Here is a 23,337-nt window from a genome sequence, read left to right as displayed (position 1 = left end):
TCCGATAGTGTTCGCTCTTTCAGTGTACAATTTCCGTTAAAAAAAAATCGTTTGGATCGTTGGATTTTTTTTGTGGTTTTGGTAAAAAATTTTTTCGATTTTTCTCAGGTACGCACGATTTAGTAAGTACACATATCGCATATCGAAACATATAAATACACCATGATAATATCATAGTAATATTTAAATCAAATTTTTATAAAAAAGGAACTTCTCTCTCTCTCTCCCTCCCTCTCTCCTTCTCTCCCTCATCCCTCTCTTCTTTTCTCCCTCACCCCTCTCTCCCCCTCTCCCCCTCTCTCTCTTTCTGTGATGGAGAAGACGTGTCAAACATCGCTCTATAAAAGTGATAATTTTTAAGTAGTTAAATAATGAGGGAGAGTGGTAAAAAGCTATTGAAGTAATAGCTACATAGACCGGGAATAGCCATGAGTGTTATGTAGCTGCAGTATGCTCATTTGTGAACGTAAGAACTACATTTCTTGTATGGGACGCCCAAGTCTCGTACGACAGGTGGACAAAGTGCTGACGTGTGAAAGTGGACGCAAAGGTGACTGATCGCCTATGCTGATATTAGCAGTTTCGACCGGTAATTATCGATATGGAAGAATACGACGAATATCGATGCTCGGCATGTAAGAAGGCAATAAAAACCAAGCTGTAACATGCAAGTCTTGCGATAAACTTTTTTACCATCCAGGATGTGTAATTAAGCATAAAATATATAATAGAAACCACGAATTGGTGGCGTGTCGTGGACCATTTGACAAATTTATTATCGATAGCGATAAAGAAGCAGCTATGACATCGACAGGAAGATCAACGGGGAGTACGGCATCAAGCAGTGAAAACAGAGTAGCAGGCGCGAGTGGATCTCTTTCTCTCTCTCTCTCTCTTTAATAACAGCAATATTCAAATAAATTTAATATTGAAGATTTAAAAAAGTAATAATAATTAACTTACAGAGATGCGTAAGTTAGTTAGATATTTAAATATAGATATTATTTACACATTATAAATCTCAAAATTTTTTTTAATATTCTATTGCGACGCTTTCTTATAATTAGTAGAAATTAATTTAAAAGGTAATATTTTTAAAACGAATACATCAGTTGAAGAATTATTATAAAGCTTATGTATATGTACATTCTGTTATCCTCATTGAATTTTGATATGTTATTAAGTCTTCAACAAAAGATATGCTGAAATTAAAAAAATCTACCTTTAAATATTATCTGAATTTAATCTCGAGCGACACAAGAATTATCATTATTATCTATTTCTATCTTCAAAATGCGCTTCATTTTCTAATCCAAAAGTATCAGATAATACAGAAAGTAATGTAACACAGAAGAGATGAAAACTTTCGAAATTTAGAACCTAGAAGTTTTTGAGAATAGACCCGATATAATTTGCATTAATACATGATGCAAGTACCTTTATCTGATATCGAATATTATTTGCTTATGTCCTGTCGATGTAAGCGAAAATAAAGATGGCATCGAATTATCGGTGTAAGCGAGAACATCTCGACGTAAATGTACACACGCACAAAGCTGTACGCATGTATTTCCATATGCATCAAGGCGGTTAATAGAACGTGCCGCATTACGATCTCTTTGGCGAATGTGCTGTCGTTAAAATAACTTCGATCAACGATGAAGCAACACGCGACACGCAATAGACCTTTCCTGGCATTATTGTAGTGATTATCCCCGAGCTCGAAAGCAACGATTTATTATAATTCCAATTTTTCTCTTCACACATCATATTCTATTCACACATATGTCGTAGCTTTCATTACTTTATCCGCTGAAGGTGTCGAACATTGCGACATCAGACGCAACGATATAGAATGCAGTTGCTTTTCTAAATTTTAATAGACTCGCGCTCTTTACGAAGAATAACAAAAAGCACTAATATTACCGAGTGTATGTGTGGCAATCAAAGAATTTTATCGTACGACAGTGTACGATCGATTTTTCATCCTTTCTTTTATTTAATTTTTGTCATTATCTTTATCTTCTATTCATTGCATTTTTTATTTTGTTGTGCATACACAGCTGATCTATAATTTATTATAATAACACGTAATTGATCGCACGTCATCAAATTTATGGTGAATATAATAAATGTTCTTCAAATTTATGGTGAATTTAATAAATGTTCTTAGATTTTTATGAATATTAAAATTGATCGAATAAAACCCACGCGGAAATCGATGATAATTGTTGCTTAATATAATTTCATTATATCCCGTAGATGAATTGAACCATCGCGAATTGCCTTGACATCAATCACGCCATAAGAAGTTTTCGAATTACTTCATCATCTTCCCGAGTCTTTCGAGAAACTTTCAAAACTTTCGATGTGTAAAGACGTTTGCTAAGCAATCTTATCCTTGAATCATGCGAGTGCGCGTACAAAATCGAGAAATGTTTCTAAGACGCTGCATTGTAATGCGTTTCCAAGAAATTATTTATTGAAAATCAATACGTTTGCAATGCATCATTGTGATAAAATTTTATCATCGAATTATTATGTCATGAACAAAAGAGCCGATAGAATAGAATAGAACTATGCTAAATTGTTATTATCGTCATTATGATCTTGAAAAGAGACGAAAAAGATTATGAAAATAACTTATTTTTTGCACTTGTAAACCTGTTTACGCTCAAGCACAATTCATGGTCAAGCGGTTATTTAATTGTAACCTGGAATAGTCAACTTTATATGTATATGTGTACACTACACACATACACACACAACACGCACGTTCATATATATATATTGAGGTAGCAAAAACACTTTCTTTGACGTCATTTTGATGTAATTTGACGTCAAAATGACATCAAAATGGTTACTTCCCTATTTGGAATAGGATGAATCGGTTTTTTGTAATTAATTGATTTGTGCGAAAAATATTGAAAGAGAGATTTTTATTCTGAAGGATGTATGACTATGATAATCTTAACTGTCTTAACTTAAGTTTCGCTTTCATTAATTCCCGACTTTTCACAAAAAGCGTACAAAATGTTCTTCTCTAATAATATCTGTATAGACTTCTATATGCGTCGCCATATTGATTGCCGAACACGCTAAAATATTTTAAAAATAATATGTGTGTGTGTGTGTGTACTTGTAAAAAAATTTTCGCTTTCTTGATGAGATTTTAAACAGGAAATATATGAGAAAGTTTTGATTTTCTTTGTCAATTTTTAGGAAATTTTGATTCGGTAGAGAGAAGTATTTGTTCCGGATACATATTTACATAATTTTTTTTTCTTATTTTGACGTCTATAATACGCACCTAATGGTAAAGTTCTTATCAATATTTTGCATAACAATTATAAAAAATCACGAATCATTAAGCTTTTGAAACCTTAATGTGTTTTATAAAAAAAATCAAAAATTGCCTTTTTTAAACTATAATACACAATCTATTGTGTACAATTAAAATTACCTTCTCTGTAATATCAGATAAAAAATGTTATGTTCCTTAAGAGATCTGACAAGAACTAAAAGATTAAAGAAATTTAGAATATATTTATAAAAAATTTAAAGAACTTCAGAATATATTTTGCAGAATTTTAGAACCGTTTTAGAAACGGAAGAAAGGCTCAGAGACTCATGGAAATTGTATTTGCAGCAAGAGCCATTTAGAATCCTAAGAGAACGATACCCAGAACGGCTAAAGAAATTGATAGTGATAGCCGGTGATTCGACCGTGGAGGGACTCTTTCTATCCGTCGCGGACAAGGAACGTCTCACCAGCCAAGTTTCCATCGTCTTTCACATGGCTGCTAATGTGAAATTCGACCTGTCGTTGAAAAATGCAGTCAAGACCAACACTGTGGGCACTGTAAACATCGTGGCGCTAGCAAAACAGGTGAATGCTCGTTATGAATTACCTAGCAAAGTACGATCAATATGACATCATAATGTCAGAATGAACGTATATGAATGACTTTTTCAATATAACCAACTGTTTATATCAGAATGCAATCTAAGTAAACTCATAGACTGCGCGTTCCAATCAGGAGACGATCAAGAGAAACAAAGCTTTGTGATGGCATAGCCTTTTCTATCTATCCCTACCCAGCTCACACATCCTTGAAATCATTACGCTCCCTTTCTAAGGTTGGCGCCGATTAAGACAGGGTATCCAGTCTGTACTTAGTATATTTATATGTGTAAATGTGAACCGGTATAATTACATCATATTGAATTTTTATCGTTACTTATTGCAAAAAAATTGTGTTCACAGCATCGATTAAGCGAGTAAGATTAAAATTTTAATCGACGCTTGAAGTAAGAGATTTATTACTCGATGGCGCACTTAAGTGAAAATTATAGCGAAATATAGTGTTACGTTAATCGTTGCAATTTCGTATCTTGAAATGTTATTCTTATTTATGACGGAAAAACATATCTCTATTACTTGATTAAAAGAGGTTTTTATTTTGTCAAGTGTATTTTAAGATGATCATGAATTTTTTTTGTGATAAAACCACTACATATCTCTATGACTTATGAACTTTGCACATACAGTTGATTTTGAAAAAATATATTTTTTTTATTACATCATGCACAAGCGGTACTTTAAAATTAAAATTTTAATTGGTAATTATTTGGAATAAGGCATTTTTCGAAATTTTATATTTTCTTGCGGTTCTTAGAATAAAAATCTTTGTTGTGACTCCAACGGTAATAATCAATCGGGGGAGCCCGTCCCAAATCATCTCCACCCACCAAAAAAACCGAAAAACCCCAAAAATTACGAAAGTAAAGCGAGGTCCACCCCACAATTGTTATGTGGATGGGAAAGTGTATGCGTGGATGCAGTGGGTTCCGCCCCTTCCCCCCCACGAGGGAGCTCTACTTCCGGAAGATATAACCTAACCCAAACCAAATTTTAGTTTTAAATCAGAAATAGGTTTGGGTTAGGTTATATCTTCCGGAAGTAGAGCTCCCTCGTGGGGGGGAAGGGGCGGAACCCACTGCATCCACGCATACACTTTCCCATTCACACAACAATTGCGGGGTGAACCTCGCTTTGTTTTGGTAATTTTTGGGGTTTTTCGGTTTTTTGGAGGGGTGAGGGTGATGGGAGACGGTCTCCTCCGACTGATTATCACTGTTGGAGTCACAACAAAGAGTTTTACCGAAAAATCCGATCATATTTGTTAAAATTCAGAAAAGGCCTTATTCCAAATAATTATCTTTTAATTTCTTACATTTTTATTTTTTGCATCTTTCTTCAATAATTATAAAAAAAGGTTCTCGGATATTGATTTATCCATATAGATATCATTCAGACAACAAAAATTCGATATCGATATTTTATGTTTATGATAAAATTTTGATCCAACTGTTTTATTTATATCTGAAAAATTATGTATCCATCTCTTTTTGAAAAATATGGTTTCGAAAAAGATGTGTTTAAAGTTTCACATTAGGATTATATTAGTGTAAATAGATGAGAAAGAGATTGAATTTATGGCTCTTTTTATTAATTTGTTATCCTGTAGCAATAACAAATATTTTTCTTTCCTTCCAAAATTTTCTAATAAGAAGCAAGTGCGAAGTTATATGAAGAAACTACCAATCTTTACGTTCATTTTTCAAAACACTAATATGTCCGAATAATTTTTATCTTTTTTATAGATTTGATTGTATTTTGACCGATGCTTTGTGCTGAATAAGCTCTATCCGAATTTTAATTACGGTTTAAATATTAAAGTCATTTTTTAAACAATTTTAATTGTTTGTTTATTTTTTGATGAAACTACAATTTCTTTAAACGATTGAATCATACTTTATTTATTTCCGAACAGATTAAAAAAAGAATGATAACTTTATAAATTTGTTGCTATAAAAGTTTCTTTTTTTTCTCTTACTCTTTAGTTGAATTTTCCGATCACGTTCTCGAATGTTATTTCCGCATTGAAATCATATCTGTTTTACATAGAACGATAATATATGAGATCATACTGATCTCTACTTTGCTATTCAAAAATATTCAATAAGATGTAATATATACAAGTGATATGTAAGAATGTACAGAGTTATACATGTTTACAAAGATCTAGTCTGAACATCTGTTCCTTGAGGAAAAATAAGTATCTACAAACTGGCGCGGGTGTATGTTTATTTCTGTCTGTGTCTATATTTCTATAAAGTATTATAATTTTATAAATCTTTCGGATATCTTCATTAAAATTATATATTTTAAAAACACATAAAATTTTAAACTTTAAGCAAATACAGTTTCTAAACATCATATTTTTTCGATCGTCAAAAGCCCTCCCCCCTTAAATTATTAAAGAAAAAGTGTTAAATCAACATATTATTTTTTTGTGTTTGTAGCTCTACATGACAGTTTCAAATAGAAGTTTCTACTCACAGATATTTATTAAACATCAGATTATGTCAGACTATTTTATAATCTTATTTCAAGCAAATGATCTTTTGTAATACAGACGAAAGTTGAGGTCTGAGAAATCGACATCTAAAACTATTATACTCATTGAAAAAACTGCAGAAAATTGCTTTAATTAATTTTCCTATAATTATACTTTGAGAAAAATAACAAAGAGTAAAAGAAAAATAAAATTAACTAAATAAAGATTAGTATATAGAAATTTATTGAGTTTTAATAATAAAATTATATTTTATTCTTGTTTATTGTTTGTTGAAATAGACATATTTAAGAAAATATTATTTTTATGTATTAAAATTGAAATTTTTTACGTGGAATCTTTTTATGCAAGGTGCATCTCTAAATATATACTAAATCAGTCAATAATATTTATTCATATTACTTAAATTGATATTTTAAAATAAAATGGTAAATTACGTTGATGTACATGAAAACTATAGAATACTAAACACATCTTTAATTAATTTTCTTATAATTATACTTTGAGCGAAATAATAAAGATTAAAAGAAAAAGGATACCCCTGTTTTTTCGTACTTAGTGCTGCTATTTATGGCTAACTTGTGTTATTAGTTGTAGATTGGCGCCATCATTATTTTTAAATAAACCGTGCCCCTGTGCACACGATATTTCTTTTTTCATAGAAGTTCAAAGTTTTTAGCCCCAAAAAGATCGATATCGAGGCAGGAATCGAGTCGTCGTGCACTTTTTCTATATAGAGCATCTGTTTCGGTAAATGCAGCATTGCATTCTGTACATATTAAAGAGTATATCATATTAGTTTTGATCAGCACTCTGTACGCCGGAATATACAACCACCGTATTTATTACTTTCCTTGTGTTGGGGCAAAACCGGGTACTTACACATCTCATGTAATGAAAAGAGGAAGAACTGTTATCCTGACTTTGCCTCCCTACAAAAAACAGTTGAAAACAAAAACTAACGCTCAAAAAAAGAAACCACTAAAAAAAAGGTTTTTGAGACCCCTAATACCGGTAGGACAAAACCGGGTATTTTGACTTCTCCACAAGATCTTGTTATTCTTGATAACCAAAAATTTTTTTTTTCAGCAACTGGCCTTATTTTCTCATAGTTTAAGGTTCACTAAAGACTACTAACAGTTGGCACAATTTTTTTACTCTCAGATTTTTTGTAGGAAGACAAATCTAAAAAAGTACCCGGTTTTACCCTACTTTCCTCTATATCTTTCAGATGTCTCTACTCGAATCGTTCATACACATTTCGACGTCTTTTTGTCAATGTGGATACAACTCCCCCCCCCCCCCCCCCTTAGAGGAAAACCGGGAGATGTACGTTATATGTCGCCCACCCTCTTCCACCCTTCCTGTTGAAAAGAGAAAAATTGGGCAAGGTACCGCTAGAATAAACTTGATGCTATGAAGTGATAACGAACACGTGCGTGCATGTACGGGTACGTTTGTCCGAGCGGGCGAGCACCGCTACACAGGTAGACATACGGTAACAGCATTGCTGGAGACGATAGAAAGGGTCTTGACATATAAACGGGTACCTGAGACTGTTTGACGCGGAGTTTTAGGGCAGAGGCTATGACGTCACAGAGACGCCGGGAAGAAAGGAAGGGAATGCGCATACTTTAGTTTCGTCGCGTGTTACGATTTCGTGAAACGCGATACGCCGAATTGCTCTAAAGCATAGATTTATTGAAGTTTTCGGCAATTCTTCTCCGTTCTTTTCATTTTCCTGTGCTCTCTCTTTATTTAACAATAAATTCTTAATGCTGTTAAAATTAACCAACCGAGAGTTTTCATAGTTTAGGGTTATGCCCTATCCTTTACAGCATTCACGCGTACGCCCGTCCGGCATACGAACAACATAGGCATAAAATTTTGGGCCACCGGACACGAACGCCTCGATATAACTACCACGACCGTAGCTTTCGAGCTCGTCCGTCATGTCACCCAGAAAATTTCCCGTAGGCGGTTCATACTCATTCGGTTTACCTGTGCTTACGTATATACACGAATCAGTATCATAATATAACACGCGTCGATCTAAGCGGTCTAAATATTCATATAATTTAAAGCGTGCTTGAGCCGTCGTATACGCCGCTATCGCAACATTTGTTATAGGTGAGGGCGTGACGGCCTCTTGTCGCAATCGCCACGAAACATATATTACCTCGTCGTTCACGGGTAATATATCGGTTATCTCATGCTCGGCGCTCGTCAGTAATGTCAGAAAACGTTGCAGCGTTCTCACAACCTCGGTATTCGGCAAATTGGCCCGCTGGCCGAATTTTCCCCAAAATGAATTTAAACAGAGTTTTGCAACTGAACGTAAACCAGGGTTCAGCGCAACGTTACACTTATCGAAAACAATACCTTCGGTTTTTTTGTACTCCCGTAGATATCGTTCTTTAGCGTCATCGTCGTCACCGCATTCCCCCGGCCATCCGCTTGCTTCTTGTTTTAATTGTAAGAATGAGTTTATATATTCGGCGAACAAACCGCCTTGTCGCGATGCTCGATCGAATTGGCTAACTTTATATTGCCAAATCTCGTTTACTGCCGTCACGAGGCATGTATATAGGCATAACCCTTTTCGACTGCCTTTCGTAATTCGCACGACACCCACGTACCCTCGAATTCGCGCTCATTAATGTTGTCGTGCGTGCAGGATGTCTCCGCAAATGTTTCGCAACAACTACGACATAAGGCAAAAAGCAATTTTCCGCGCACGCGATATGGGAGTACAGGGTGAAAGAGGTTGCGTGGTGGAAGCACAGTACAGCGTATAAGACCTTCGAGCGAATCAAAATTGTAATTTGGAGCTAGTCCGATTAAAGAGGCGCATTCTTTGCCAACATAAATATCTGGATTTCCGATCGGAAAAGCGCCTGTCTTCAATACATACTGATATAAAGAGCATACGTCGCCGAAAAATGCATCGCGAGGGTCGAGCGGTGGTGTTTCCACCAGCGGATGGTTTTCGAGATATTCTCGCATTTCACGATTCTCGATCATATCCCAATCAAAAACGCACTCCCATTTTTCCGTCACCATGTACTCCCGTTGTCGAAGGCGCCACGAGATCGCGAGAGTTCGCTCGTATCGCGAAGCAATCGTATCTCCATGATCCGAAGTCGAAGAAAGCGCTCTATCGTGATTCGAAGGAAAGCAAGTCGGACACCCGTCAAAAGCATCTGTGAAATTGTAAAATGTGACGCTGTGTCGTCTCAACATCGGTCATTTCACAATATCCGTCGACGAGCGTGCCATCAATCGTACGATATTCACGCGCACGCCCCGCATGGTTTATAGAATGCCCGATTTCGCGCTCCAGCCATACCAGCCATTGTAGAGTTTTACGCGAATAATTGCTTGCTTTTCTATATCCACCGGAAGGAATAATACCTATTTCCTTTTCGCGCAAAAAGTTTTTACGGAAAACTGTCATACACGTCGAAGCAATAGTGGTGCATTCCTTGAACAGGCATACGTTGCCGCGGTTTATAAAAATTTTTCTGAATGCTATACAGGCGCGTCGAAGAATGTCTACATCGGTACGACAATAGCGAACAATTTCTTGTTGAAAGTCGAATACGGTGTTTTTTCGCGTCATGTCCGTATGCCATGCGAGAAAGCGTTCGCGTTCCGTTGTCTTCATGTTTTCAGGAGAATAATATTTCGCGTCTGGTAACGGTCCGACATACGTTTGATTTTCGGCAGTGTTAAATAAATGCGGAAAAGTGCCTTTATCCACAGAGTCCCCTAGGCCAAAAGCTTTCGGTAATTCAGATAATCGCATTGGCATATAATTAGCACTGTCGATGAATTTTGTATTTCCTGCTAATAACATTACAATTTTTGTACCGCTCAAAATTATTTTCGGCTCTAAATAATTCCGATTTTCTACGATGTATTGAAAAATAAACTGCGCGTCGAACGCTTTCGCATTATGTGCTATGCATATGATCTGGTTAAAACGTTTTGTCCTTCGCGTTGCGAATTCGACAAATTGTTTCACTTTTCTTTATATTTCGATATATAAGCAGCACGAGAAGATGCGAATTCTTATTCATTTGAGTTTGCTTGTACGAAAATCTTCCTTTCGGCTTCGATACAAGAATTTGTCGCTGTTGTGACTAGTATTCACCCAGTTTTACTAGAAAGTGATAACAATGGCTGCCACGAAAGAAGTTTCCAGTGATCAGAAGAATCTAACCGATTTTGTTAAATCTACACACGTTTGCGATATTAGCAAATCGGACAACAAGATCGACATCGATAGAAGAAACGAACAGCGTTATTTATTAATACCGACAACGTATGGTCTTAATTCATCCTGCACTAAGAAGTTACATGTGGGGTTGCAAGCGACAAACGACGATTGCTTCGTGCCGATTGTTAAATTAACTGGCAATTATATCGATGGAATTTGCTTCGATATTGACAGCTGGCAGCAGTTTCAAATCAGCATGGAACAGATGAGACTGTACTTGAGCGAAAATCAAAAAACTAGGCCGAGTCCGATTATCATCAACAATATTTCCATCGGATTCACCACCGCTTACGGGTCGAGGGCTGTAATAGTGACTTTCAAGGAAAATGCAGAACAATCTGCGAGTAATGGTGAAGCGGAGGAGCAAGCGCAGCCGCCTTTGAAGAAACGAAAAACGCAGAACATCGCTATCGCGATGCAGAGAGCTACTTTCCTAGGCCAATTATTATCAATAAATATGAAGTTTTTCCACCTTAAAAATCACAGACTATTTTTTTCCTTTACCCCTCTCTAATATATCCTTTACTTTAAGCTTATTACTCAACGCATACCTACGATAAATATTAAAAATATTTGATGATCTTTTATTTATGAGTGCGAATGTAATCGGCAAATCGTTCATTTCGCAAAATGGATGTACGGTGGAAACATCTTTGGACGTCGATCGTCTGTGGGCCTACGGGATGCGGAAAAACAATTTTCGTGAAAACGTTTCTTCGTCATTTATCCGTCATGTCAGATGTTCGATTCGAGAGAATTTTATTTTATTACGCAGAGTGGCAAGATGCGTATCAGCGTTTACAATGCGCCGCGAGTGAAAAAGAAAAAGAAGAGAAAAGAACACAAAAAACCGGTTACGATAATAATGCTTTGATAAAATCGAAGAAAAATATCATCGAATTTCGCGAGGGGTTACCGCGTCCGGAAGATTATTCCAACGATGCGCTTTCGCCAAAATTAATAATAATTGACGATCTTATGAGGGAATCATCGTCGTGCGACGCTATCGTAGATCTGTTTACCAAAGGAAGTCATCATAAAAATCTCAGTGTTATACTCACCTCGCAAAATCTCTTTCATCAAGGTCGCGGACAACGTGACATATCTCTCAACGCGAATTACATAGTAGTTTTCAAAAATCCGCGCGATCGCGCTCAAATTCGTCATCTAGCGAGTCAAGTATATCCCGACGATCCAAAGTTTATGGAAGAAGCGTACTACGACGCCACATCGAGACCTCACGGGTATTTATTGCTCCATTTGAAACAATCGACTCCAGACGAATATCGCTTTTGTACGTGCATCTTTCCCGACGATACTCTGCATTACGCTTACATTCCGCGCAGATCGAACAATAGAAGTGGTGGTGTATAAAAGGTGCAAAATTCGTGTTCGCAACTTGTCAGTCGTGCGATTACAGCGTAATGGTGAAAAAAAAAGAGGCTGATAAAAAGTTGGCGACATCGAATAGAGCAATAAAGAATGCTAGACGATCTATCGGTGAGAGAAACATATGTCTTTTAAAAACTTTGTGTCAATTGAAAAAAATCAAAGAACAACATTCTTACGAGCCGCCGACAATAAGCTCATAAACTGCATTCAAGAGTGCATTTTCAATACGCTCAAGGGTAACGTACCGCTTCGCTGTAACGATAAAAAGCGATTAGCCAAACATAAAACGATCCTACGTCGTGTCACGGCGAAACAAGGTAATTGGAAGGCTAAAAGAAAGCTGTTAGTGCAACATGGCGGATTTTTACCTTATTTTATTGGCCCTATACTGGGTGTTATATTATCCCGAATTATCGGCGAGTGAAAAAGAAAAAATACAACCTTAAACATTCCTGCATTTTCCGTACAGGTAAAAATAATAAAAATAATAAAAAAGGGAAGTGTTAACACCTGTATTTTGAACAATAGAGAGGGCTAAGAAAAAGGTTTTGATATCTACCGAAAATCTTGAGAGAATGCAACGAATGCAACAGCAACCGGAAATGGCATCTATCGCGATGACTGATAACTCGCCGAAGAAAAATACGGAAATATCAAATGCGGAAAATGTAAATAATAATAATAATTCAGTACGAACACCGGGAACAGCTTTATCGCGACTCGATGCGGAGATGTGGCGTATTCTTAACCTCGCGACTCTTGTCGACGAGGACAAAAGATGGAAATTGTATAAGGAAATACTCCAACGTTCTCTTCACTTTGTTCGGGAAGCGAAAAAACGCTTACGCGAGGATACACAGGGTAACGGCGAGGACATTAATAACAAGCAGAACGAAGACACGAATTTGGATGTCGACGATAACGAATTTATGGAAACGTCAACTTTAATTAACGGCGATCCGCGGTGACGGTAGCGCTAGTAGTAGTACAGTAATCAGTCACATTCATAATCTCACATTATGTGCAACGACATTCATCCTCGTCTTCACCCGAAATTGGCAAATTTTTCTATTTTTACTTCGTTTCACGACATCATTTCTGTGAATGAAGTCGCGCAAGTTTTTCTCGAAGAGATAAAAGTAATTCCATCATCAACATCAACACCACTCACTTGTTGGTTATAAGGAAAAGTTACCCAGGATCATGATCTTGACAACATATATCGAGGTCAACATCATTGGGTCCGTTTTTATAAAGTTTTATTATCAAGTCCAATACTTTAAAGTGATATATCTCGAAAACTATTGGTCGGAAATTTTTTTTACTATTTTTCCCGTGTTCCTCGTCAAAAATGTCTGCAGAAACGACCTTTCAAATAGGGGGCCACAGTTATCGTAATCACCCCGATTACTGCACGACATAGGCACTCCTTCCAATCTCATAGGAAATCATGATTTATTACATACGTTCGCCCGATCTCATCGTATTAAAATCGTGGTTCCGCGCGGAAGTTCCACTCCGAAAACTTCGACCGAGCGTTCAAAGTCGTACAGACGTAAGGTAGACGAAACGAGTGAAACCGAAGGAGATACGCTATTTGTATCCGCCGACGAGGACGACGGCGACAAAACATTAACGAACTACGCAGATTCTCCGACAAAGAAAAGAAAAGGATTGATCGACTGGAGCAAACTCGAATGATGGAACTCGAAAAATTGTATTACAATCTCTCGCACTATGCAGGCTATTCGGCGACGGATAATTTATCGCGTGCCGCTAAACCGAATTTCTCACGTAATGAGGTCATCGACTGGCTTTAATCGCAAGACACATACACGTTACATCATCCGGTGCGACGAAAATTTCCACGCTTATATTATAACGTGACAAATATCGATGATTTATGGAAGGCTGATTTGATCGATATTCGTAATCTCAAAAGCTATAATGACGGTTATTCATATCTATTAACGGTTTTTGACGTACTTAGTAAATTCGTTTGGGTAAAACCTTTACGCGACAAAACAGGTGCCTGCGTGGTAAAAGCCTTTAACGCATATTCTCGAGAAACAAAGAACGACTACCCGTATACCTGCAGACCGACAAGAGTAAAGAATTTATTGCTCGGCATGTACAAAATTTCTTAAAAGAAAAAGATATTCATTTTCGCGTAGCTCGTAATCCCGATATTAAAGCAGCTATTGTGGAACGTTTTAATAGAGCGCTTAAAGAATGAATGTGGCGTTATTTTACGCACAAAAATACGCGACGCTACATCGATGTTTTGCAGGATATTTCGCGCTTACAATCATACTCGACATTCCACCATCAAAATGCAATCTGCAATCGTTACGAGGAAAAATGCGCGAAGCGCGTGTGAAAATATGAATCGTCGCTGGAACGACAACGGCGATGGGGCGAAGAGAAAGAATCGCGGATAAAAGGCTAAATATAACGTGGGCGATTTCGTGCGTGTCAGTAGAGCAAAAGTAGCCTTTGAGAAAGGCAACGGACGTGGTAACAATAAACAATTATTAGTTAGTTGGCAAGGATATCCTTCAAAATTCGATTCTTGGATACCCGCTTCGAGTTTAAAATCTTTGTATCAAAAATAAGGGAGGAAGAATTTTATATAATTCTCCCGAGTAATAGCAGCATGCGTTTTTTTTCCGGAGAATAAAACCACGTGTTTCACCACTGAATTACCTTAACGTATAGACTTGCAGGGACGTTGGGAAGTAGCGTTCACAGAGATTCAATTTCCGACTAGCTTTCTTCATATACGTCCTGGAGAAGGAATCATAAAATTTATCAATATTCAAGACTTCACGATAGATTCCCAAAAAAAGAAAATCAAGGCTAGGAAATCTGAAATACCATCGGGTATTTACTCAAGTTTGCACGATATTATAGAAGCCGTGAATTACTCTGCAAAATCCGTGGGTTCGCATATCCATTGGCAATTTGGAGCTATTATCGGACGCAGAATTACTATAAAACTTTCCTGCGACATTATGAAATGTGATATGATTCATTATGTAAAATTTTCCGAAAAACTTTGCCGAATACTCGGCTTCGATACGCACAATAAGCTCAATGCTAGTGTTGAGGAACATTTACCGTTATGGCTCTTTAGTGAAACAGACTTCAATATACAAAATACCGATGAGAAACATGGTAAAATTGAAAATAATACCGGTACACCAGGCGTTTTACCTTCCTGGATTTATGATGTTGAAATTTATACATCACCATTTTACGTATTTCCGCGCGAACGCGTAATAATAGCCGCCGAACCAGCTAGTTTGTTGCGCGATATCCCCGACAAGCTCTTTGTCTATTGCGATATTTGCGAACCCTATATTACTGGTGATGTACAGATATTATAGAAGCTGTGAATTACTCTGCAAAATCCGTGGGTTTGCATATCCATTGGATATTTGGAGCTATTATCGGACGCAAAATTACTATGAAACTTTCCTGCGACATTATGAAATGTGATATGGTTCATTATGTAAATTTTTCCGAAAAACTTTGCCGAATACTCGGCTTCGATACGCGCAATAAGCTCAATGCTAGCGTAGTGGATCATTTACCGTTATGGCTCTTAAATGAAACCGACTTCAATATACAGAATGACGACGAGAAGCATGGTAAAATTGAAAATAATACCGGTACACCAGGCGTTTTACCTTCCTGGATTTATGACGATGTTGAAATTTATACATCGCCATTTTACGTATTTCCGCGCGAACGCGTAATAATAGCCGCCGAACCAGCTAGTTTGTTGCGCGGTATCCCCGACAAGCTCTTTGTCTATTGCGATATTTGCGAACCCTATATTACTGGTGATGTACAATCTCCTCTTTTGCGAATAGTCGCGCTCGATGTTGGAAATGATTACGCGTTCGCGTCTACTCAAATAAAGCATTTCTCGCACACTCAATACATTGCCCTGCGTCAAACGTCTTTTCGCACAATCGAGATAGATATAAGAGATCAACCAGGACAGAGTATACTTAAATAAAGCATTGTTGCGCACTATTTACCGCGCTTGGCTCTATTGCCCTATTATTAAATTAGGTTAATGGATTATTATTCGACGTATTACGACGAGTTACAAAACGGCGGCAGTCGCGGCGGTGGAATTCCGCGAGTTTTCGTCGGATCGCTCTATCAAAGAGGTCACAGTATTGGTAGTTTTCTCGGAGGATTGTTCAGACGAGTACTACCTTATTTAACCAGAGGCGTACGGTCTGTGGAGAAAGAAGCTTTACGTGCCGGTGCTAATATAATCGAAGATGTTGAAAACAATATGCCGTTTAAGGTAGCGGCCACACACCGATTTGAAGAATCGCGCGACAATCTTAAGAGAAAAGCTAAAGAAAAAATAAGTAGTCTGATGAAGGGTTCGGGTTATAAGTCGGATGCAAAAATGCATGTAGCTCAGTTTCCTTTCGGCGGGCTCAACACGCGCATCGCTAAATCCGCGACATTACGTAGACGACGCCAGGCGCGTAAGAAAAGTTCGTCAAAGCGCCAGACGCGAGGGAAAAAAAGAGCAAATACAAAAATATCGAAAAATAAGAAAAGAAAAAAGCGCACAACGGTGAAAAGACTTAAGACATCCGCGAAAAGGCGTAAAACTGCTAGAAAGCGCACCGTATCCGACATATTTTCTTAAACGGCATATATTCTAAACACATCTAACAGTGAGAATTACAGCGACGACAAAAAAATTTGCGGTAAATAAGCATGTCCTTTCTTCACACGCATTCGAGCGAGTATTTAAAGAGCGAACTCGATCTCTTTTCTTTACTGCCCACACAAACTAGTATCAAGAGTTCGCAATGGATTCATTATAAACCCGTGACTTCGCTCTCGGACGATTCCCCGATAGAATTCGTCATTCCGGGTCACGGAGAAGATTATTTAGATCTCACGCACACCATGTTAAGTCTTCGCGTACGCCGGGCGATTTCTTTTTTTATTATCCTTTCATTGGTTGAGGTAACGTAATTTCTTTCGGCGCGGCAAATGCAAAACCTTATAGAAACTAAGGAAATTAGTCAGCCATAAAATGAGAATAACTAAAAATAGGCAGTGCTAGAATAAGGAAACTTTTTCCCCACTTTATTGTCCTTTTGTAAAATAGTGGGGGGATTATGTATAAATTCTGATTTCCCATGAAAAATCCAACACGTTTTCCACCTCTTGAAATTTTTTGTGTACTAAGTTAAGTGAAGTCCGAGTGTGCGAAAATGTGTGTCGCTGATATTCTAAGAAAAATTACGATATTGCGTAGTGTCGCGATACCTCAATTTGAGGCTAAAAAATATCTCGAGCAAATATCGGAGGAGGAAAACAATGAAAATAACTACCGTTTCTTCAGAAAGACTGTCAACATGTGTACGAGCAACGCATTAGGAATATTATTTTGCTTAGGACATTTTGGCGGGGATGTCCGTCTATTAAGCATTGCAGATTGAAAACATTATATATATATATATATAATTTTATTTTTTCTTTATAGACTCAGATGATGAAGGCAACGCATTTAAGCCTAGTTACTCTCCTGTATATTCTCCTGGGTGTCCTTCTCCCGAACTACCGTGTTTTTCCCCCGTTCTTCATTATCTACTACCGTTCTCGGCGATACACCTCCTCTTTCTCCACAGTCTTCCGAGGACGATAATTTCGAGAAGGCTAACCAGCATTTCTGCGATGAACTCCAGGCCTGGAAGCCGAATCTTCCTATGAAGATTAATTTTTCTCGATTTTTCTTTTTATCGATGTATAATAAAGAATCCGCGTATTTTCCGTCACGCGCGTTAAGAGTAAAATTTCATTAAATATTATACTTATATCTTCTTGTAAATAAATATTAAATTATATGTAAATTTTTCATTGTACAATGTTCCATATTCCCGCGTAATATAAATTTTTTTTACTCTCAGATTTTTTGTAGGAAGACAAATCCAAAACAGTACCCGGTTTTACCCTACTTTCCCCTATATTTTTCAGATGTCTCTACTCGAATCGTTCATACACATTTCGACGTCTTTTTGTCAATGTGGCGAGTCAGTATTGGAAGAACATGCTTATCAAACTAACGTATCAGCAGAAGTTGTTATTCACATGATTAATACGATGACAGATCAAGCACTAGAGGCAATCAAATCACAACTTTTGGATGAACTCCAGGCCTGGAAGCCGAATCTTCCTATGAAGATTAATTTTTCTCGATTTTTCTTTTTATCGATGTATAATAAAGAATCCGCGTATTTTCCGTCACGCGCGTTAAGAGTAAAATTTCATTAAATATTATACTTATATCTTCTTGTAAATAAATATTAAATTATATGTAAATTTTTCATTGTACAATGTTCCATATTCCCGCGTAATATAAATAAAGATGTTGTTTATTTTAAAGCAACCAGGTGAAAATATTTTACTTCCCTTTCTTTCTTCCCGACGTCTCAGTGACGTCATAGACTCTATCCTAAGCCTTAGCGTCAAGCAGTCTCAGGTACCCGTATATATTTCAAGACCCTTTCTATCGTCTCCAGCGATGCTGTTACCGTATGTCTACCTGTGCAGCGGGACTCGCCCGCTCGGACAAGCGTACCCGTACATGCACGCACGTGTTCGTTACCCCTTCATAGCACCTAGTTTATTCTAGCGGTACCTTATCCAATTTTTCTCTTTTCAACAGGAAGAGTGGAAGAGAATGGGCGACATATACCGTACATCTCCCGGTTTCCCTCTAAGGGGGGCGATGGGACGATGTTGTATACCGCACGATATCTTTCGGTTTTCCGTAAGAGGGAGGGGAGCCTGGGTGCCTTATGCCTAGACGCATCTCCAGTCTCGACGGTCGCCATTTTCTCGGTTGTCGTAAGGGGGGCGATGGGGCGAAGTTGTATACCGCACGATATCTTTCGGTTTTCTGTAAGGGGGAGGTGAGGCTGGGTGCCTTATGCCTAGACATCTCCAGTCTCGACGGTCGCCATTTTGTCGGTTGCCGTCACGTTTGCTTTCCGTCAGACATCTTGTCCGCTTTCTCCCACGCACTATTTTTTGGCACGTTTTTCCATCCCACTTTAAATCGACGGAACCGACGGAACCAATCGGAGGACTGGGCACTATGGGGAGAACCAATCGGACCGTCAGGACCCCTATCTTAGCGGTGGACTACTCTCCACACAAATACTATGTTTAACTTCTATTCTAATAAGTTTTCAGCTAGCCCAGCATACTAGGACCCTGTTTGGAGAGGTGGAGGACCCAGGTTCGAGCCCAAGCATGTTCACGCGACCGGAAAAAATAAAAAAATTTTAAAAGAAAAATTTAAAAGGAAAAAATTTTTTAAAAAATTTAAAAGGAAAAATTTAAAAAAAAAATTGTCTCGTAGACGTCCACGAGTCCCCTCCACTCTTTTTTTCCACAGACACCTTTAGGGGGGAGGGACCCAGACTGTCGCAGCAGGGGGCCAAGGCTCGGTGGTGGGGGTTTGTTTTGACGCCCCATAGTGCCCACTATCTACTTGGACCTAAAATAAGAAAAATAGTTTATATAAATATAAGTTTTTGTTTCCGAGATACAGAGGACGTAAAATTATTCACGATTGTCACTATAGTAAAAATCAGAACTGTGTTTTAAATCAATAAAATTTTTTTTCGCATATAGTAAAATTTTTACTTTATTTTAGAAATCACTACAATCGTTTTTTTATTCTGATTTTCATATAGTACGCGTACAATTGTAACAACTACAGTTAGTCGACTTAAGTAAGTTTAATACTTTATATATTCAGTCATTCGTCTCGACTAGCGTCGCTATAATAGGCTTAGCGGAAATTATCCAGGTGTACATTATCCAAGAAACGAGAACTCCAAACGCTATTTTGAGCAAACAATCGGCAAAATATAGATACATAAAGATCCGTCTCGCACGCGGTAGCGTCGAAGGATCATCCTTTAAATAATATTGTCTCGTGCCTAATATATATGCCAACAAATATTCATTCCAAGAGATAAGTTTCGTATCCATGAAAAATGTTTCTCTGTCCGAGGGACACAATCGATGATGCAAATCGCGCAAATTGTCGTTTCTGTAATTAAGTTGAATGCAGAATGTAAAAAGTAAATCTTGACTGAATTTTAATAGATATAGCGAGCTTTTCTCACCGAAAAATCCATTGTTTCATGGTGTAATATTGAAGCAGTTCTAATCCAATGTTCACTCTACTTTGTATTCGTACCATGAAAGGCTTGTTCCCGGTAATAATAAGTAAGATATCTAATAGATATGCGGGTATAGTGTGCAACCATAAGACGGCAAACCAGTGTAGAATTTTCGAGGAAGTTAATCTCCCACCAGGATACCAGAGTGGTCCTGAAAGAAGAGTAACGTTATGTACATTAGATTCATCTTGCAAAATTCTTCCAGTATCATCGGATACTTGATTTAGTATTTCTTACGCGAGAACGGGTTTGCGAGGACGTGCTTTTTTCCTATTTCTAAAGCGTCACCCCAAGAAATTGGATTTTCCTGGTTAGCTGTGGCATTTAAGAATATCGGCTTAATAGACTTTTTCGTTCCGACTTGCCAAGCCGCGGCGATCACTGCGTTTACGGCCATATCGCAAGGTATTATATCGGTTAAATAATTCGCGTTGCAGAGCATCGATCGTATGACCCCTTTACCCGCGCCTATTATTAATCCGGTAGGACCGTTCATATTGTCCACCCAACCGGGCACCGGTTCCTTCCAAGATGCCACCACTGAAAAACAGGTATGTACAATTATCATTCATTGTTAGGACATCATAATCGTCAATATTAGTTATCGGTGACATACTGTAATGTGAACGATTTTTTATGAAAAAATATGTAAAAATATTTTTTGTATAAAGATTTATTATTTATTATTCCAAGAAAATTGAAATATGAAAATTAGTGTAGTAATATATTTCCTCTCCGTTATAAACTTACATAATTTACAATAATATCAACTTTTATGTCGATAGATTCATTTCAACAGCAGTGATTATATAAGACGTGAAAATAAAAATATAAAAATACTCTAACAATTTTAAGAAATTAAGGCTCTCGAATGACAAATTCAAATAATCGAATATTTTTATCACAAATTTCAAATAATCGCGGGCTAGTAAAAGACAGACGCGGATGGTAATGCGTCAGTTTCATAGAAAACTTATTTTTCTATGAAACTGATTATGTGCACAAGGCACGAAATTTACTTGGTCCTATACCAAGATTTTTAAATTAATCACAATTCGAGATTTATAATAACCCCTCTTTACCCCCTGGAGAGACGAAGGCGAAAAAAATATCGAGGCGAAGTCGCTGAATCGGTAATTGAGCCCTAGTCTTTCGCTTGCCGCTTTACCATCCGCATCTGGCTCTTACTAGCCCGCGATTATTTGAAATTTGTGATAAAAATATTCGATTATTTGAATTTGTCATTCGAGAGCCTTAATTTCTTAAAATTGTTAGAGTATTTTTATATTTTTATTTTCACGTCTTATATAATCACTGCTGTTGAAATGAATCTATCGACATAAAAGTTGATATTATTGTAAATTATGTAAGTTTATAACGGAGAGGAAACATATTACTACTCTAATTTTCATATTTCAATTTTCTTGGAATAATAAATAATAAATCTTTATACAAAAAATATTTTTACATATTTTTTCATAGAAAATCGTTCACATTTCAGTATGTCACCGATAACTAATATTGACGATTATGATGTCCTAACAATGAATGATAATTGTACATACCTGTTTTTCAGTGGTGGCATCTTGGAAGGAACCGGTGCCCGGTTGGGTGGACAATATGAACGGTCCTACCGGATTAATAATAGGCGCGGGTAAAGGGGTCATACGATCGATGCTCTGCAACGCGAATTATTTAACCGATATAATACCTTGCGATATGGCCGTAAACGCAGTGATCGCCGCGGCTTGGCAAGTCGGAACGAAAAAGTCTATTAAGCCGATATTCTTAAATGCCACAGCTAACCAGGAAAATCCAATTTCTTGGGGTGACGCTTTAGAAATAGGAAAAGAGCACGTCCTCGCAAACCCGTTCTCGCGTAAGAAATACTAAATCAAGTATCCGATGATACTGGAAGAATTTTGCAAGATGAATCTAATGTACATAACGTTACTCTTCTTTCAGGACCACTCTGGTATCCTGGTGGGAGATTAACTTCCTCGAAAATTCTACACTGGTTTGCCGTCTTATGGTTGCACACTATACCCGCATATCTATTAGATATCTTACTTATTATTACCGGGAACAAGCCTTTCATGGTACGAATACAAAGTAGAGTGAACATTGGATTAGAACTGCTTCAATATTACACCATGAAACAATGGATTTTTCGGTGAGAAAAGCTCGCTATATCTATTAAAATTCAGTCAAGATTTACTTTTTACATTCTGCATTCAACTTAATTACAGAAACGACAATTTGCGCGATTTGCATCATCGATTGTGTCCCTCGGACAGAGAAACATTTTTCATGGATACGAAACTTATCTCTTGGAATGAATATTTGTTGGCATATATATTAGGCACGAGACAATATTATTTAAAGGATGATCCTTCGACGCTACCGCGTGCGAGACGGATCTTTATGTATCTATATTTTGCCGATTGTTTGCTCAAAATAGCGTTTGGAGTTCTCGTTTCTTGGATAATGTACACCTGGATAATTTCCGCTAAGCCTATTATAGCGACGCTAGTCGAGACGAATGACTGAATATATAAAGTATTAAACTTACTTAAGTCGACTAACTGTAGTTGTTACAATTGTACGCGTACTATATGAAAATCAGAATAAAAAAACGATTGTAGTGATTTCTAAAATAAAGTAAAAATTTTACTATATGCGAAAAAAAATTTTATTGATGTGGTGGGGGTTTGTTTTGACGCCCCATAGTGCCCACTATCTACTGTTGTTATTCACATGATTAATACAATGACAGATCAAGCACTAGAGGCAATCAAATCACAACTTTTGATTGTAGTGATTTCTAAAATAAAGTAAAAATTTTACTATATGCGAAAAAAAATTTTATTGATTTAAAACACAGTTCTGATTTTTACTATAGTGACAATCGTGAATAAATTTACGTCCTCTGTATCTCGGAAACAAAAACTTATATTTATATCAACTATCTTTCTTATTTTAGGTCCATTATACG

At 37.2% G+C, this 23,337-nt stretch overlaps 1 protein-coding gene across 1 annotated transcript; it reads left to right on the top strand.

Moving 5' to 3' along the window:
* The first annotated feature begins 654 nt into the window (after positions 1-654).
* Positions 655-23,036, top strand: LOC115240760 (putative fatty acyl-CoA reductase CG5065). The gene is made up of 7 exons (XM_029816115.1): positions 655-3,889; positions 18,121-18,300; positions 20,780-20,893; positions 21,128-21,143; positions 21,919-22,221; positions 22,308-22,515; positions 22,592-23,036. Exons 1-7 carry the CDS (start codon positions 3,797-3,799, stop codon positions 22,890-22,892), a joined length of 1,215 nt encoding a protein of 404 aa, XP_029671975.1. The 5' UTR covers positions 655-3,796; the 3' UTR covers positions 22,893-23,036.
* Positions 23,037-23,337: the final 301 nt, after the last annotated feature.

This window comes from Formica exsecta, unplaced genomic scaffold (assembly GCF_003651465.1).
Source record: "Formica exsecta isolate Colony F162 unplaced genomic scaffold, ASM365146v1 scaffold446, whole genome shotgun sequence".
Classification (NCBI taxonomy): domain Eukaryota; kingdom Metazoa; phylum Arthropoda; class Insecta; order Hymenoptera; family Formicidae; genus Formica; species Formica exsecta.
This window is presented reverse-complemented; position numbering and strand designations above follow the sequence as displayed.

Bases quoted from the DNA above. Each gene is read 5' to 3' on its own strand.
- LOC115240760 (XM_029816115.1), top strand. From the start codon at position 3,797: ATGGCTGCTAATGTGAAATTCGACCTGTCGTTGAAAAATGCAGTCAAG. The intron at 3,890-18,120 runs GTGAATGCTCGT...TATATTTTTCAG, and splicing joins TCGTGGCGCTAGCAAAACAG to ATGTCTCTACTCGAATCGTT. The intron at 22,222-22,307 runs GTAAGAAATACT...CTCTTCTTTCAG, and splicing joins CCTCGCAAACCCGTTCTCGC to GACCACTCTGGTATCCTGGT.